The sequence below is a fragment of the Manacus vitellinus genome, unplaced genomic scaffold (assembly GCF_001715985.3).
Source record: "Manacus vitellinus isolate BGI_N305 unplaced genomic scaffold, ASM171598v3 scaffold_11_pilon, whole genome shotgun sequence".
NCBI classification, from domain to species: Eukaryota; Metazoa; Chordata; class Aves; order Passeriformes; family Pipridae; genus Manacus; species Manacus vitellinus.
Genome location: NW_021938895.1, coordinates 17,168,503 through 17,186,340, shown reverse-complemented (window position 1 = coordinate 17,186,340; position 17,838 = coordinate 17,168,503). Strand labels below are relative to the sequence as shown.

Genomic DNA, 17,838 nt, shown 5'->3' with positions numbered 1-17,838 from the left:
ATGGTCAGGACACCTCAAATCAACAACATCCAAGATTCAGCAGTTAGTCTTCCTACACCCTCTAAAGAAATTTGAGGTACCTGAGGACAGGGTCCATCTAAGCCAGCACATTAATGAACCAACAGAAGATTATGGAGATGGCTGAATTTTATTCCTTTTTTTAATTATTATTTTCTCTGGAATTCAAGAACTTCTGAGCAGTTCTTGAGGAACTTCTTTTTCTTTGGGGATTGAAACAGTAATCCATGATCCCTGAGGCTGCATTAGGAAATTTTTTTTTCTTCAAAAACTGCAGAAGTATGTCTTTTCTTTAAAAAAATGCCCAGAGAAATACCACTTGGTAGTGGCAAGATGTGAATTCCAGAGAATTAATTCTACTTGTAAATAAGGCCAATACAGGAACAGGTGGAGCCTTACCAACAGAAACTCTTCTATTTTAAAACATTTTTGGATTTGCACACCTATCTTCTGCCTACAGTTCTCTGAAGATTTAGCTTTTTACATACACCCTTTGTAGACAGGGTTACCTGAAGGATAGATCTGCCTTATAAATACTTCCATTTACTGGGAACATCTCAAAATGCTCTAAATGCACTGGAGTGCTAGACTCAGAGTGCACCAGCACTGAATTGTCATCAGCATCTCACGAACCCAAAGCCCATTTTGGCCTTCTCTGCCTTGATTTTGCTGTGATAGCATTCCCTCAGCTCACAGCGCTGGCATGAGCATAGGTACCACGGGGCCTGGATAATGCTTAGGTATCACTTGAAAACCCTTGAAGAACATACAAAAAAACTCAAAAACTCCTGCAAGAAAGTAGACTGAGTTATGTTCTCAGCCACACCATCCCAAAGGCAAATACAACAGCTGAGGATCGGGTACCAATCATTCGTGAGGTAAGGGCACCCTGACAGTTTTATTATAAAAGGGGCATTTGTGTTCTCTCCTACCAAAATACTGCATCAGAGCAGGTTTCAGGCTCCTACAGGCAAGAACTGTGGATGTGCAGCAATGAGAGTCTTGATCTACTCCTGAAAGCAGCACACAACCGTGTAGATACAGACAAAACCACTTGTATTAGATATGTAGACATTTAAATCCTAGCTAAGCTCTTTGGTTTGATTTACAGTAGAAGTAGGGCATTTTTACTTTAGTAAAATCAAATCAAATCAAAACAAGTTAATTCTCATTCATAAACCAGTAAAATACTCTCTTCCATACCCTTTATAAATTAAATGTTAGTTTGACTTGCCTGTCAGTACTGAACACTGAATTGCAGCTCATCCTCTGTCAGTCTAATAAACACTGTTCGTAGATACCAGCTCAGTTTCTATGATGTTGGAGAATTCATCCACCAGTTTCAGGCTATCTGGGTGGTCTGTATTCTCAATTAATGTTTATTTCCCCACTGCTTTGCTCTGTTGGTTCACAGCGAAAAGGCACCAGCTTACCTGAGCTACCAGAATTAAAGGATTAACTGACAATTTGGCTTCCTCAGAATTTTGCCTCAAACAGACAAATCAAACAGACAAATCAAACAGACATACCATAGGATTTGATGCCTAATAGCAGTGGTTTACCCCACAAACCCATGTCTACTAGCAGTGGGGGAGGAAGCCCAAGGCAAGCTCAGAAGCACAGAAACTAGAGCTTCAAAACTGGAGGACAGTCCAGGAGTGGGGTGGGCACAAGCTGTCCCTACGCTTTCAACACCAACCCCAGACTTGAGGACAGGCTAGGCATGACCCCAGCCCCTCACCTGAACCTCGTCCAGGTCCTGCATGACTTCTCTGCTGAGCTGAAATATCAGATTTCAGGTGAAATCACTGCAGGAAATTACCAAAGTGCAGAGAAAGTGGAGCTGACAGTCAGACAGGGTGGTGGAGAGAAGGTCAGAGGTTCTTTTAGCACCTGGCTGCCCCAGGGTTGCAGCATCTTATCCCTCCTCTGGCCTCACTAGCAGTATTTCACACTCTCTCCAGGCTGCTTCTGTGCAAAGGAGTGAGAAAACCCAGCCCCAGGCAGATGCAATTCCAAACCACAGCCAACACGGCTTTCTCTGCAGCCTCCCACAGAAAGGGGGGGATGCAAGACAAGAACAGCCTTTCCTGCTCCCCTTTGTACCAGCAGGAATGTCTCCCACCTGTGGACACCTTTTCTTTTATCTCTGTCCCCCCACTGCTAAAGACATGGAGACAGCACAAGGAGCAACGTTAGCAAAACTAGTAATTCCTCGTTAATATTTTTAAATACTATTATTTATATTATTGTTTACATTGTTACTTATTGTTTTAAATAATTAATTGGATTTATTTTTATAGGATTGCATTAATTAGGTTAATTTATTTAAATTGGATTTACTTAGTGGCGCTCCATAACTCTTCACCTGACCCTCAGCGTGGAAAGTAGCTGAGACCAATCACCAATTTCAGTAAGGAGGGAAAACTAAAGACAAGCTGATGCCTTTTGTGAATGCTCCAGGATTCAGAATAGGACCAAAAACCACAGCAGGATGATGGGTTTGCTTCAAAATAAAACACCAGAACAAAATAAAGAGAGAAAAGGTGTGATCATACCTGTAATCATACCATATGAGAAGTTAATATTTTCAAATCCGGAGCAGAGGGATGTCCCTGCCATATGTATCTAAATCTTGCAAAGGTCTAAAATGTAGGTCACATCTATTTATGACGCTGAGCATCTCCTTTGGCTAGTTCTACATGGCTTCACACTGAGGTACTTGAAGAGCTGTCTGATTCAACATGATACTTAACATCCAATTCTGAAATGCTACTCTCTCACTCCAGGTGATGTATAAAGGTTCTATGGGCTTCATCTCAGAACTGAGGGCTCTGGTTTTGCGAGACAGGACCAAAAAACAGGCACTGCAGTGCTGGGGATGGGACTGCACATGTCTTTCACAGATGCTTCCCCAAAATCTCTCCAAGTGCTTCTTTGGTAAAGGTGCCTTAAAGTGAGTGTGCTAATTTAAGTCATCGGAATAGCACACAGTTCCTTTGTAATGAAGAATCTGAACAATTTTACCCTAACTATTAACTTATTAATATTTGGGTCAAAAATTAGAAAAATTCACCAGGATTATAAAGAATGACTTCTCATAGCCATATGCATGGCCAGTTCTTCATCCTGAACTATCTTATTCCTCCAAACCACCAAGCTTCACTGAATTCCTCCAAACAGTAGTTATATCAAAGCTTTTGCATGAACTTATGAATCAAAGAAAGCATTCAGTCCTGTGTATATTCTTTGCTTGATGCTAAACCTCCTGCTGATTCAGGAAAATATAAATGAAAATTTAGAGGGTCATTTGGTTAAAGTTTTCTTTGAAGACAAAGGATATGTAGTAACTCAGACAAATACAACCAATGCATCTAAGAACTGAACACTAAAACATGCAGCAATTTGATGTTTTTATGTTGCTTTAAGCTAATATATTACTTAACTGCTTCCTGTTCTTTGAACTAACACAGAACTTCAAAAATTTTGAAGCTGGAAATACAGAAGATAAAAGAGAATGCAAAGCATCTCATCCTTAGATGGTGGTTTACAACTATTTAATGATTTAATGTAAAGATTACTGATATTTATAAGCTCATTTTCTTTACATAGCTGTCTAGGGCCTTGTTTTCAAACTAGAGAGTACATTTGGACATTGCTTTGGACTTTGGACCAAGCAGAAGTGTAACTACAAATCAAATGTTCTTTCTGCATGGTTTTGGTAGTGTGTAATAGAAAAGAGAAGTAGGGAAAGGAATGTTTGCCTTTGTAAACTAAAGTTTTCTGTCCATCTGATAATTTGTGGTAACACAGAGGCTGAAAATATATGCCCTCACTGCTAATAGGGAAGGCAGAAGATCTTTTCAAATTTCGTTTACAGAGCATTTTGTCTACATGTATATCTACCAAGGGCTAAAGAAGTATCAGGTAGCAAAGGTTATCCAAACTCGAGAAAAGGAGCACTGCTGGTGTGAGAAATGAATTGGCTATAAATGCTAATTGTTGAAAAAATAATCTGTTTCTTAGGAATACAGTGAAACTGAGCCATTACATTTTCATTTGCTCAAGTAACCATCTTACAGATCGATTGATTTATTGATGAAAAGCTTAGAAAAAGAGCTAGTAAGCAACTTTGTAACTTTAAGGAACATTTTTATTGCTCACAATTGATATCCCTTGAGCTTGCAACGACGAGTTGCAGACGAGTATGCAGGACAACCACCATTTTTTTGTCTGAAAATGTTCCTTTACAACAAACTTATTTACTGCAGAGGAGATTTTCATAATAATAATAAAGTAAGTACAATGTATTTTTACAATTTCAGGTCATTGCAATCTTGCCTTTCCATTAATAGAACTAGTATTTTCGTATGCAATCTTTTCCAGAGATGAGATGCTTAGAGAATATAAGAATTTACAAGCTTAGGCTTTCATTGCTTATTTGAATTTCACAAATGTTCAATATATTTATGGCAACTATTTTCTTTCCATGTGGAAGATCCCTATGCAGCAGCAAAGATGCTCATCCTTGTAGCTATGAACTTGCATCTATTGTTTCAGCACATGTCTCAGGTCTGGAAGAAAACTTTAAAATGCCTCTTTAGTTTAGGGCTCAGTATTAATGGATTTGATAATAGTTTGTAAGAATTAGTTCTGTGTTGTTTTATTCATATGTGGAACGTTTAACGGAAAACTTTAATTACATATTACTGACACACCACAATTGCTAAGTCATATCTGGGACCATTTATTCAGGAAAGCAAATGAATGCAAGAATTCTGAAAAAAAATGTAGAGAAAGGGAGAAGGAGTAACCTTTTGTTGTGTAGATTTCAGCCTGCAATAGGTATGGTCTTCATCACAAAACCACCACAATCTTAACACACTCTGTAAAAAGAATACAAAGGTGGTCCCCTACTTGAAAGAGAAGTGAAGATGAGGAAGGTGGTTTTGAACTAGTTCGCATCACAGAAAAATAATGAGACCAACTTTTAAAGCAACTGGGTTTATACTCACCACTTTAGAGTCTTCATCTTCTGGACCTAAGGTGGCCATGCCCTGGGTATGTTTGGAAATGCTTCAATTAAGACAATGTTTTAAATTAATTAAATGAAATGTTTTATACTCACTTAAGTGTGAGTAAATGAGTAGCAGCATAACCTTGTATTTACATTTCAATCTGGGTTGGATATAATAGGAAGGTTTTATACAGTAATTTTTGACACTAATAATGAAAGTAGTAAAATATTTCACATCTCCATACAGCAACCTCATCTGTAGAATGAATTTGGTTTCTAGCAGTAGCAATGCCTCATCTCTGCTGCTGAAGACTGATGAAATGTAAGGGGTAACACTGGCAGAAGCCTGAATCAGTGCAGGAAGCATAAGGATGCTCTGAGAGGTTCTATATAAACGAAAAACACTTTCAACTCCATGGCATATGTATCAGCAGATTGCAAATTCGTGTATTGGAGGGGCTCCCAAAACAATCTTGCAAAGGCTGCTGAACACCAATGAAAGGCCAGCAGTGGATGGTATTTGAATCTAGACAGCCCACTGAAGTGTGGGGGTTTTTCTGCCTTTCCTATTTCTTCAAAGAGCTTTGGGAAAGAAAGGACATGAATCTCTCTGAATCGACAGAATAAAGAGCAATATTCTCAATTTCAGCCTAATAATTTCCACAAGCTACCAGGAGCCGCAAGGAACAAAGAAGAGAGAACAAAACACCAAGGAACTTTATCCTTTTACCAGCATTTTTGCAATGCAATGGCACCCCTGAGACCTTAATGTCGTTGCTGAAAGGGATTTTAAGCTCTGCACTGCAGTGCCAGTTTGCTGGAAAATTGCTTTATAACATCTATCTGCTAGATCAGTTGAAGCTTGTCCTCCTGTACCTTAGCCTGTGACTTAAGCAGCAACTGAAAGATGCCACTCACACTGTTTTCTTGCTGACTTTAAGAAACAGCCTAAAAAAAAACACACACAAAAAAAGTACCAATCCTTCCTGGGCTGGAGTAAAGAAACTGCAGTGAAGTCATAAAATCAATGTATTTATGAGTCAAAAAAATTGAAAATTACCTCCTTCAGAAGTACAACTAGTTATCACTTTTCTTTGGATGACATAGTTGCAATAATGAAATAACACTGAGTTTTCCCAATCAAACAGTCCAAATCTGTGCTGTAATAGCAGACTCCTTGGTGGTAAATGAAGGTGTGATCCAAGGTGGATGTTAATTCCTGCCCAAACTGTAGCTTTAAGTTGAGGAGTTGGACCATCAGAGAGTAATAAACACTTCCAGTTAATTGTCCCACAGACACCAAGCAGTGACCAAAAGCCTTTGATACTAAATGGGTAGTAGGCAGACTGCTGTGCCATCACCTTATCAGTGTCCTCTTGGGCCAACTGATCAGGAACAGAGATGTTGGGTACCAAATATGGGCTTTTGCCTGGAAAATCAGTATCTAAACTAAGTTCAGGCCTAGCTGTGACAGAAATAAAAGTGGGAAGTGGAGTTCCCCCCGCTGGGTCCCAGGAGGGACAGGCAGTGGGGAGGCAGTGGTGGAGGTCTCGAGAGGGGAGAGGTGTCAGGAAGGAGTGGGGCTGAGTGGGGCTAACCCAAATGCCAGTGCCTGGACTAGCTCCAAAGGGACCCAAGGCCAGAGGGAAGAAGCAGTGAGGGTAGTGAGGGAAGAGGAGAAAGCAAAATCACTGAGACATTCCTAAAAATGTTTGGAACTGTTTACTAAAAATATTTAACTCTCTTAAAATTAGTTGGCCTGATCCCTTGAAAAAAGAAGTTACTGACTTTTCTGCACTGTGCAGCATAAGACTGTACAACCAGATAAATATGTAAATTGGCTGAGGCTTTAAAATACTTTCCTCCAATGATCTGTCTCACTGGCTAAATACTGCCTACATATTAGCTAGAGAACAACAAAATGAAGAAGCAGGAGCTTTCAAACAGACAACTTGAATAAAAGCTGAATAACTTGAGTACGAGCTGGAACAGCACCTAGATTCTGGTCACAATGTAGGTTAAAGGCTGAGCTTACATCCAGACACAGGACTAGGCATCAGACCTGACACCTGGAGGACTCATTCCAGAGGGACCAGAAATGGGACAGAGATACTATTAATTCCATAACTGTGTCACCAATCTTAAGCAAGGACTCCTGGTCAGAAACTTCATAGAACTATACAAGCCTGTTTCTAATTGCTGCTCCTCTGTCTATATTATATATATATATACATGATTGCCTACATATGTTTAAAAAAAAAATCACCAACCATTTTCTGGAATGGTAATACAGTCCTTGAAATATTCGCCATAGGAACAATAATAATAATAATTGTAATATGGCTGTTATACATGGATTACATTGCCCTATGAGTGAAGGTTTAGATGAAATAATTGAAAATTAACTATTATTATTGCTGTTGCTATTATTATTGTAATAATGACATGAGAAAAAGATGCTCTAAAACTATAAATTGTTCACACAAGAGACAAAGGTTAGTATTTTAGTCTTTCTCCCCCACACTGGTTTCTAAGAAGTACTGTGTAATAAAAACAAAGGATTCCCAATTGTTGCTGAGTACCTTCTGAGCAAAAATAAATCACTTCAACTCCAGAGATATTTTTGACAGTGAGCTAAAGGTGTATTATGAGACAGTAGGAGGCTCAGTGGGTGAATATAATAACTGCTTACCTATGAGAGGTATATCAGAATCTATAAGGAGAAATGTGGTTAACTTGTCTAATGGATATTAGCCAGAAGAGCAGTCACACGATTAGTCTTTGCTAGCAACTCTGGTGAGTGTTGTAGGGATTTTTACAGCAGAGCCATACATCAGCATCAAACACAATTATTCAGTTGGATGGGAAAATCTAGTGCAGCACCTCTGCTGCTGGTAAATGCCATTGTTCACATTTTTGTAAGCACAGAAGAACCAAAAGAGAGTAAACAGTTTCATTTTTGGCGTTCCACTTCAGATTTTCTTTCTAGATCTTCATGTACCTAACTATTACTGTCTTCTTGGTATTTTCTAAAAATTTCAAAAGCATCTCAATGTAAACCTGCAATCAAGCACTGACAGTTTGAAAACTACGCTTTGGCCTATTGAGAGAATTTGTTGTATATAGTGATTTATTTTAAAATATTTTTTGAAATTACCATGTAATATTAGTATATACAGTGAATTATTTTTTATAAATATATATATATACACACATATATACATATATATATATATATATTCTCCACTGTGTGTTGACAAAAGAGCTTCAAAAGAGACAGGAACTTAGATAACGTGGTTTGGTTATGTAAGATGCTGTTAAATGCTGTTGCTATGTGGGATCTCCTCTTCTATAGGTTTGCATTAGGATGCGGTGTCAGGATTTGGCTTTGACCAAACTGGACAATACAAAGAAAATCAATCCCAGTTACAGCTCCCCATCTGACATGGTCAACTTCATTCAGATTAGTGCCATTCATATAGCAAATTAAGATTGCTTTACTATAGTGAATTAGAGATGGTTTAAATATAATTGTTAATTTTGAATTATTTCAGCTGAACCTTTATTCACAGGGCAATGAAACCCATGACTAACACCCATATTATGATTTTCTTCTGGAAAAGTGTTTCTTACCTTCAAAACTCCTCTTTGCTGAATCTTAGCATCTGATTTGCAAAGCCAGGGATGCCGTCCAAAAACATGTTCCAGTTTCCGTACAGTATGTACTCCCAACGAAGTGTTTCACTTATACATTTTTAGTTAGAGCTCAGTATTCCACAAAAAACCTCATTGTCAATTCCAGCATTCATAATTACACTGCTTAACCACACAAACAAAGCTGAAGTCTGTTTGGTTTTCACTAATTTGACCAACATAATTAGCATTTCATAAGCCCTCCTATAAACAAAATATTGGGTCAAATCACTTATTGGTACAACTCAACTGAAAAACAACAGAATGACCCCTGGGAATAATTTAGCCTATTGGGTTTTCATTTAATTGTGAATATTTTACCTGTAATTATCTGCTTATGAAAACATAGCTACATCACAGAATCATAGAACATTTGAATTGGAAGGGGCCTTGAAAAGTTATCTATTCCAGCCCCCTGCAATAAGCAGGGACATCTTCAACTAGGTCAGGTTGATGGGTCTTGGCCACATCCAAAGGTCAGCCTAGTCAGTGTAAGACTGTCCACTGGCCTCAGAAAGCCTTAGGTTTGGTCCAAAGTATGCTACACTTGAGACTTGAAATTCAGCAGAAAATTCATTCTTTGGTGTCTTGATCACCAGTCTGGGTATATTGCCTTAGACTGAAACCTCTGGGTCTGAACAAACAGCCCTATAGCAAGAAAGGTTCAATATCTCCTCCCTCTCCAAGATCCACAGCCAAAGCAGCAAGGTAAAATAGGAAAGGCAGAAGAGAGAAGGTAGAAGCAGGACTATAAATCATCACCTGAAATGGCAGCCCAGAATGAAAAGTCTGATGAATACCTGGCAATGTTTTTGCTATCCCAATACCCTGCTTTACTGCTTCCCCGGTGGCAGAAACTTACACAAGCACAGCCTGTCACAAGCAAATAGGCACATTTCAAAGTTTATAGCAAGAGTCCTGTGCCCTAAATTCAAAACTTCTAAAAAAAAGAAGGGAAGTGCCTGAATCTCTTCTATACCATAATGAAAATACAAAAGGTTTCTAGGTGGGAGCCAAATGCTGGCTGCAACCTACAATGCCTTATGTGATTTGGGACCATATTGCCCAAGAAATTGCTTCTGTCCCTGCGAAATCTTACTGCAGTCAATATCTGCAGGGATGCTCAATTGTGGTTTTATGGTATAAGTGAGAAGGCTTTTTTTTGTGATGGGGGGCTCAGCTTGGGATTCATATACCCTCAGGGTTTCTGAAAGCTCAGGTTTGTTAACCTTCAAAGGGCGCTGTAAAACTCCTCTTTTCTCTCTTTTCTTAGGTAGCAGTACAAGGACAAGCTAAAATGGAAAACATTTCCATAGCAGTGGAAAATGTTATATTCATGAGCTGTCCTCTGGCACTATTTAATGTGTGTAACATACAGAACAGATAAGTGGAACACAGCTGTATTTGTTGCACTGCCTGTAATGATAGTTTATGCATGGAAAGAAGAGGAGTATGTAGAACAGGTGATGAAAAAGTGCCAACTGATCTGTTATTAAACTTGCCTAATCAGCACTGGCCACGTGGTAAGCTTAGAAGTGGAAATTCATTTGACTGTTCTGCTCATAGCAGTATTGTTTTCTCTGTATGACTACTTCATTGCTATTGTCTTAATTTCTTTTGTTAGAAAAAGCAAATCATTGCTTTTACTTCTCTTCTTTATTTACCCCTATTTCATCCCTACTTGTGTTCCTTTTCTGTCTGTAGAACAGTAACTTCTTTTTTCTTTCTAGAAGTAGATGTTTTGAGGTGGGATTCTTGGGTGAAATGTTAGGGTAGGAAACTCCCACTCTTTGCTGATCAATGAGCAGCGATCACTGGTAACCAGTTCTGGAAAACACCTTATTTTGCTCTGTCAGTCACAATTGTATACTTCTTAATTTCAAGCTTCCATGAGGAACAACAGGTAGTCTTGAGAGGAGCATGGGTTTAGGAATATTGGTGCCTCACCAGCAACATTCAGTAGGCAAGTTCAGATACTCAAGGTAGCACTTTTAGCCTCCAATTCTGTGAATCAGTGAAGTTCCAGTCAATACCCCACAGCGTTGTCTTCCTAGACCATGTCCTATAACATAAGAGACCACTACGCCTGAGGTATCAGTCATGATGTCCAGGAGAGGAATTCTGATGCAAGGAAAGCCTGGAAGGAGTTAAGATAAAGGTGCACTGTGAAGCTGAGGAAGCTGAAGCAGCATGGAGAGTGTGTGATCCCAAAGCTGCAAACACACAACTAACTTTAACCATGAGAGGTAACTCAAGTAATTTACGTGGGCAATTCCAGAAATAGAAGTATTGGCTATATGTAGATTCCGAGATACACTGATGAAGGAAAAAGCAGTAACCCTTTTAATACTACTATGTATTAATTTCCACTATAAAATATTTGCCATTTTCTTTGAAATGTTCTCTTCACCATTTTGTGCAGAATTAAAACTTTAGCAGGTACATAAATCATGGAGGTACTTTTTGCCTTGTTCTGGGAAAAAAACATTTATATTTGGAGAAGATCACTGAATGACAGCATTTCTTGTCCACATATCAGACAGCACAGGGCACTGCTGTCAGCCTAGTAACACTGTTCAGTATTTTTTTCTACTCTGCATACAGTGATTTAGAGTTAATATTGACTAGGAACAACTTGATAACATAGATATTTTATTTGGAACAATACTCGGTTCCTGAAAACACTTCTCAAGTTAAGAGTGATATTGTTGTAAGAGTGAGGAAAACAGCTAATAGTCTTTTATCTTGAGCACTGATCAGTGATGTGGAAAAGACAACTTAAGTTAAGCCACTAAATCTATGCACAGTAAGAACTGAATATTGGTCTTTACTCCCTAGACAAACACCTTAAGCATTCTGACGATTTTGAGCTGGGTGAGGAAGGAGTGTGCTGTCTGACAGAGTAAAAAGTAAATTTAGTTTGTTTTAAATCCTCGGAGTTGCAAATATCTAGAAAGCTTTCCAAAATATGAAATAAAGACAAAAAAACCCCAACCAACAATAAATAAAAATGGGACTTAAATCAGTCTTATGAGATATATGATGATGCTATCTCACTGATCCAAAGAATTCTTTTCAGTCCTAAATGCTTTATTCCTAAGAGTCAGTTTTCATTAGATTCTTTTCGCTGAGCAGGCCTGTTCCAGCATGTCACTAGAGCAGTCAAATAGCTGCCCCTATGGCCATAAGGCAGCTCTGTGGCTCTGGGAAACAGATGGTCCCTTCCAGCTTCAGCTGCAGGTCCTCTGACTCCTGCGCACTTGCCGGGCCGTACCCCAGAGCAGAGTTGCACAGCCCTGTGTGGCGTCGTGTTGTCTTGTGGAGAAGGTGCTTGTTTTGTAACCTCAGACACTACATTTCTAACGACTTCTAACCCGAGACACTACACTTCCCTGTGCGTGATTTTCTTTTACACAGTGTTACACAGATTATGAGAAACAAAAGCAGTCAGGACCTGTCACCATATGCACTACTGCAATAGAAATAAACAAGGATAAGAGAAATACAGCAAAACTATGCCCTGTAGGTACAGTCTCTCAAGGTCACCCAAGTATCTGTGTACAGCTACTGCTGAAGGTCCTTCCCACCATTCCCACTTATTAACCATCTTCTCCCCATGACTGGTCTAACTAGAAAAACTGCCTTCTCCTCTGATTGGATAAATGTCATTCTTAAGCATGAGTGACAGAGGTGTGTGGTAACTAATAAGTGTGCTACTGATGCAAAGTTTATTAAAAATAAAACAATTTTTTAACCTAGGAAGCTTCTAAAATATAAATGAAAATAAAATCATTTATGTTGTGAAGTCAGGCAGTTGAAAGTCAGGAAACATGAAATGTCTTTATTTGGGCACTTTTGAATATGCATTAGGATACAAACTTAAATTACATGGTGACTGACTGATGACCAGAAGGACTCCCATTTCATGCATTCAGTGCAGAAAATAATCATCACCTTGTACATAAAGTCTTGTTAATGATTAAGGAAACTCTAGTGTTGCTAGGGGTAATAGCAACCATACTTCACTGTCTGTACACACAAGAGGACATTATATTACTTCAGCAAACAATAAATGAAACAACACAAGCACATCCAACATCAGAATTGTTCAGAAGAGATTCACCAAGTCCTCAGTGCAAAGTGCAAGAGGGTTGAAACTGCAAGCAAGAAACTTTTCAGCATTTCTCAGGGGAGGAAGAAAAAGACATCATTTCAGTCTCTAAAATTTAACAGGGAATTCAAATCTATGCTCCAACAAAACCACCTGAAAAGCTCAATGCAGGGATCACCTTTTAATCTGTAAAGGGATAAAATGTTTAATTACAGATTAAGACAGCCGAAGTCTGATAGCCAAAGGCTTACATGGGATACAGTAATTAAAGTAGTTTTGATAATTTACCTGCCTTGCTGATGAGCAGTTTTTAAAGCTATTGACTGGGAAGCTGATCCTTTTTTATGTAAGCCATTCCTAAAGACTAGAATTAAATTCTTTAAGACCCTATACATGGTTGATACTTTCAAAGAAATCCAAGACATTATGATAGAAATCCAATTTTATGTGAAGTGTTTTAATTTCTTTAACCCAAATATAAAGAATTTTACTAACTCAAGATTTGGCCAAGTGTGTGATTAACCCAAGAATAGCTACACCAGCTCAGACCTGCAGCCCATGTAACATGTAACAGCAGTGCCCTGCTTTCACCCACAGTTAGTAGGAGACACTTCAGAAAAGTGAGGAAACAGAATGACCCTTCTCTGGATGCATACTCCAGGCTTTCACAGTCAATGGTTTCAGATCCTCCTGACCAAAAGTCACATCTGATTACTCTGTGAAATAGCTGGTAAGAGCTCAGTTTTCTACGTTATGTTCAGGAAAGTAATGCTTTTTGATCAGCTAACACATAGAAATCAATAGAAGAGTTATATGAACAAAATTTCTTGCACATTTAAGCCTAAGCGAGTAAAGCAAGCCTTTCTAAATGTAGCCATGTCCACCACTTTTGTGGCTCCTCACTCCCTTCTCAAGTCATACTTTTCACTCTTTTGAGATGACAACAGCTGGTCACAAAGAACTGAAATATCAGTCCTTAAGGATTGGGAGAGCTGTGTTTCCAACAGTAGGCACTCTGGAAGGATACACAGGCTTTTTGAGAAGCACTGCTCACAGAGAAGTTCCCAGAAGCAGAGGCACGATTCAGCCATGAGGACTGAGAAACAAGGGAGGTGAGATGAGAGCAGTGGAATACAAATGGATGATTAAGAGCATGACTAGAGTATGATAAGTAAAACAAGCAAAAATGGAAAAGAGCAGAGAGAGGAACAGAGCCACAAGCCATGCAATGAAAGGTTTTGTAGACAGTGTAAGATCTCAATTGCTGAAGCTTAATGCTGCATTAAGCTCTTTTAATAATATGATCATATTTTGAACTGCTTCTCTGTCTTTCATGTAATGTATGTCTTTTGTTAACTCTTGATTTTTACAACAGCTATTCACACTTCTAAATTTTTTTTACCACAGTCTTATACATTCGGTATTTCAAAATCTGCATTTTATATTGTTATTATACTGATGTAAATTTAGAGAGAAAATCTGAATAAGAAGTGAAGAGATTGCACTGCTAGGTTGCTTTTCATTCTCCATTTAGGACAAGAGTGCCTTGATTCCAAAGCAGTCACATAAAAGCACACTAAAACATTTAATAGGACTGATCTAAAAATTTTTATTGAAGAGAGACAACAGTGTTTGACAGATTTTAAGAGATGAAATAACAAACCCCATTCATATACAGACTAATAAGACTCCCATTTAAATTAATATCAGGATTGTAGCTTGAACACAACTCCTCTTTGTATTTATGAGTACCACCATCACAGTATTGTGTTACCACACTAATGGCATGAGAAACTACTGAACTGCTACAGAATGCACACAACAGACAACTCAGCTTACCCTCTGTTTAGTTATTTACTTCTTTTCTAACTGAGGGCAGGGTGACTATAAGATACCATCATTCCAATCTGCTTACCCTTTCACCAAATAAAAACTTCTTCACAAATATAAGACAAAAAAAGTGATCCTCCCCTGAAAAAATTAAAGTGCCTGAATTGAGAAGATAGGTTAATCAAAAAAGATGTTTGTACACGAAGTTTTTATAAGCCTCAATGACTTTACAGACACTAAAGTTTTACAATACATTTCAGGGTGGTACTAAATGTAACAGAAAGCTTCCTTTCTACATGCTCAATTTGAAACACAAATTAATTTCTTAAATGCCAGTCATGTCAATTCTGAATATGCATGATAAGTTACCATTTTCCTAAAATATACCCTGGTGTAGTGGGTTGACCCTGGCCAGATGCCAGGTACTCACTACAGCCTCTCTCTTTCCCTCTGCAACTGGTCAGATGAAAAAAAACCAGTAAAGGATTCATGAGTTAAGAGCTGGGAGAGGTCAGTGACTGATAACCTTCATGGGCAAAACAGACTCAAAGCGGGGATATTACTTAAATTTATTACTAACACAATAAGAGCCAAAGAGTGAGAAATAAAACAATCTTAAAAACACCTTTTCCCCACGGTCAGTTGTTGTTTCTGCCACTGCTCGGAGAGAGAAGTCCTTCCCCTGTTCCGTGGGGTTCCTCCCACAGGAGACAGTCCTTGATGGACCTCTCCTCATGGATGTGAATCCATCCCTCAGGCAGCAGTTCTTCCCAAACTGCTGTCCCATGGGTCACTTCTCCATGGGGTGCAGTCCTTCACAAATGAGCTGTACCAGCATGGGTCCCCCACAGGGGCCACAAGTCCTACCAGGGAAAAACCTGCTCCAGCGTGGGCTTCCCTCTCCACGGGCTGCAGGTCTCCAACAGGACCCTGCTCCATCTTGGGCCTCCCATGGGTTTACAGCCTCCTTCAGGCATCCACCTGCTCCAGCAAGGGCTCCTCCATGGGCTGCAGGTGGGTCTCTGCACCCCGATGGTCCTCCATGGGCTGCAGGGGCACAGCTGCTCCACCATGGTCTGCACCATGGGCTGCAGGGCCTCAGCTCCAGTGCCTGGAGCACCTCCTGCCCCTCCTTCTGCACTGACCTTGGTGTCTACCTTGTTATTCCCATGTTCTCACTCCGCTTTTCCCTGGCTGGAATTCTTTCTGTGCCACAACCTTCTGTTCTTAAATATGTTATCACAGAGGCATTACTATTACTCCTGGTTTGCTTGGCCTTGGCCAGCGGCAGGAAGTCCATCCTGGAGTCGGCTGGCATTGGCTCCACGGGACAGGAGAAGCTTCTAGCAGTTTCTAACAGAAGCCACCCCTGTAGCCCCCCCTCCGCTACCAAAACCCAGCCACAGAAACCCACTAAGTCCTTATGCTCATCAGCAAATGGAGAAAGAAATATCATTAAAAACTGCACATTTGTTCACAGACACAGCAAGGACTTATTAGATTGTGCAGAGCATCACTCTCATGCAGCTTTACAGCTTTTGGATGGGAGGAGATACTCCCTTATAGTTTGCTTTCCCATCCCTTTATTTAGTTATGCTATTTACACTTGCTCCTGACAGGGATGGTGAATATGAGGCTGCTGTGCAGTAGGTGCAGGTAAAGCAAATACACCCTTGTCCACTGCTCCATTTAGATACACACAGCTTCTTAGCATGACTCATTATTCTTTCTGTAACTCCCACCATGTATAATTTGCCTTTCCTGCAGAGCTCCTGAATGGCACACTGCTAATTCCTTGGCCTTTTTTCTTGCCTGGTATTTTCACTAGTAAGAGTAAGGGCATTGGAGCTGCTACTAAGTCCAGATTGATACTAATGAACTTGCCCTTCCCAATTAACACAGTTTAGAATTGAACTTTTCCTAAATTTAAGCATTAAAATTTTGTGATTGATTTTAAAATATAGGATATTAAAAACATTCTTTGTAACATTTGAACAGGTTTCAGGATATCTGAGATCTGTGGCTTGACTGGCCACACTGACTTAGAATATTTATTCCTTAGGAAAAACATTGCATGAATCCCTTAATATTCTTTAGCAATTTCTGTGGCTAGCCCACAATGCACAACTTGTAGCTTCATAGCAAACATAGGGCTTATTCGTTCATTTTGAGTTGGTAACGTGTCATTTCTTCTTCATATTTAAATCATCTTCAAATCATCTAACATTTGAATACACTATGGAATTTCAAAGAATTTTCTAGTAAATTGTGTGATCAGCATGTGAGTAACATTGTTTTTAAAAAATCTGTAAGAAATACAGCATCAAACTATCTATTCGTTTCAGTAACAATGATGCAGGTCCCATACATAAAAATTTACTAAAACATTATAGAGATTTTCTTAGTGCTATAAGTTCCTTCACTGGTTTTTTTTTTGGGGGGGGGGTTGTGTATTTTCCTTTATCTGTTTATTTGGAAGTGTGGAATTTTTGCTGTATTGCTTATTACTGAGACATTCCCTACCAGTAAAAGCTGATAAAGAATTATAAACATATATAAAACAGATACCATCTTTTATAGAATCTCATATAGATCTTCCTTCTTCCAACATGAAGCTGTTTCCAAGTCTTTTGAAATTTGTCAAAATCAACTAAAATAATTCTTGGATAAATTTGTGAGGTACAGTGTCAATATCTAGCTGTTGCTGTAGAAGAAACATTCTATTATGGAGAAGAGCATAAAAGTACACCCCAAATTCTACTCAGTTACTTTAAAAGATTAATATGCTTTCACAGACGGGAAATCAGGCAAGACTGTGAAAGAAACAGGGCAGAGGGAAACTACATAAAATTAGGATGAGAATGAGACCTCAGGTCAGTAACTGTGAGTAATTCCACTGTGGGTGATCTGTGCTTGCTCTGAAATTCTCAATGCAGAAAACTCGTCTGTAACATGATTTTCTTCCAGATAAGGATAACTTTGGGAGATACAAGTGAAGAGATGACAAATAAATTAATCTTGATTCAAGATATCCATATATGATGTCTAGTGCCATTCTGAGACACTCAGGTACCAGCACCTCCATCAGCTGCACAGTGGCAGGTAAGTTACAGGACATACAGAAGACCACACCTTTCTTACGTACCAGCTGGAGAGAAGGATGGCTACA

The 17,838-nt window shown here is 39.1% G+C and overlaps 1 protein-coding gene across 1 annotated transcript in view; it reads left to right on the top strand.

Annotated features, from left to right (window-relative positions):
- Nucleotides 1-1,741: 1,741 nt before the first annotated feature.
- Nucleotides 1,742-17,838, top strand: part of ERICH1 (glutamate rich 1) — a 100,245-nt gene continuing 84,148 nt past the window's right edge. The window contains exon 1 of the mRNA XM_018088890.2: nucleotides 1,742-1,891. Coding sequence (XP_017944379.2) covers nucleotides 1,742-1,891 — 150 coding nt within the window. The remainder of the gene's footprint in view (nucleotides 1,892-17,838) is intronic.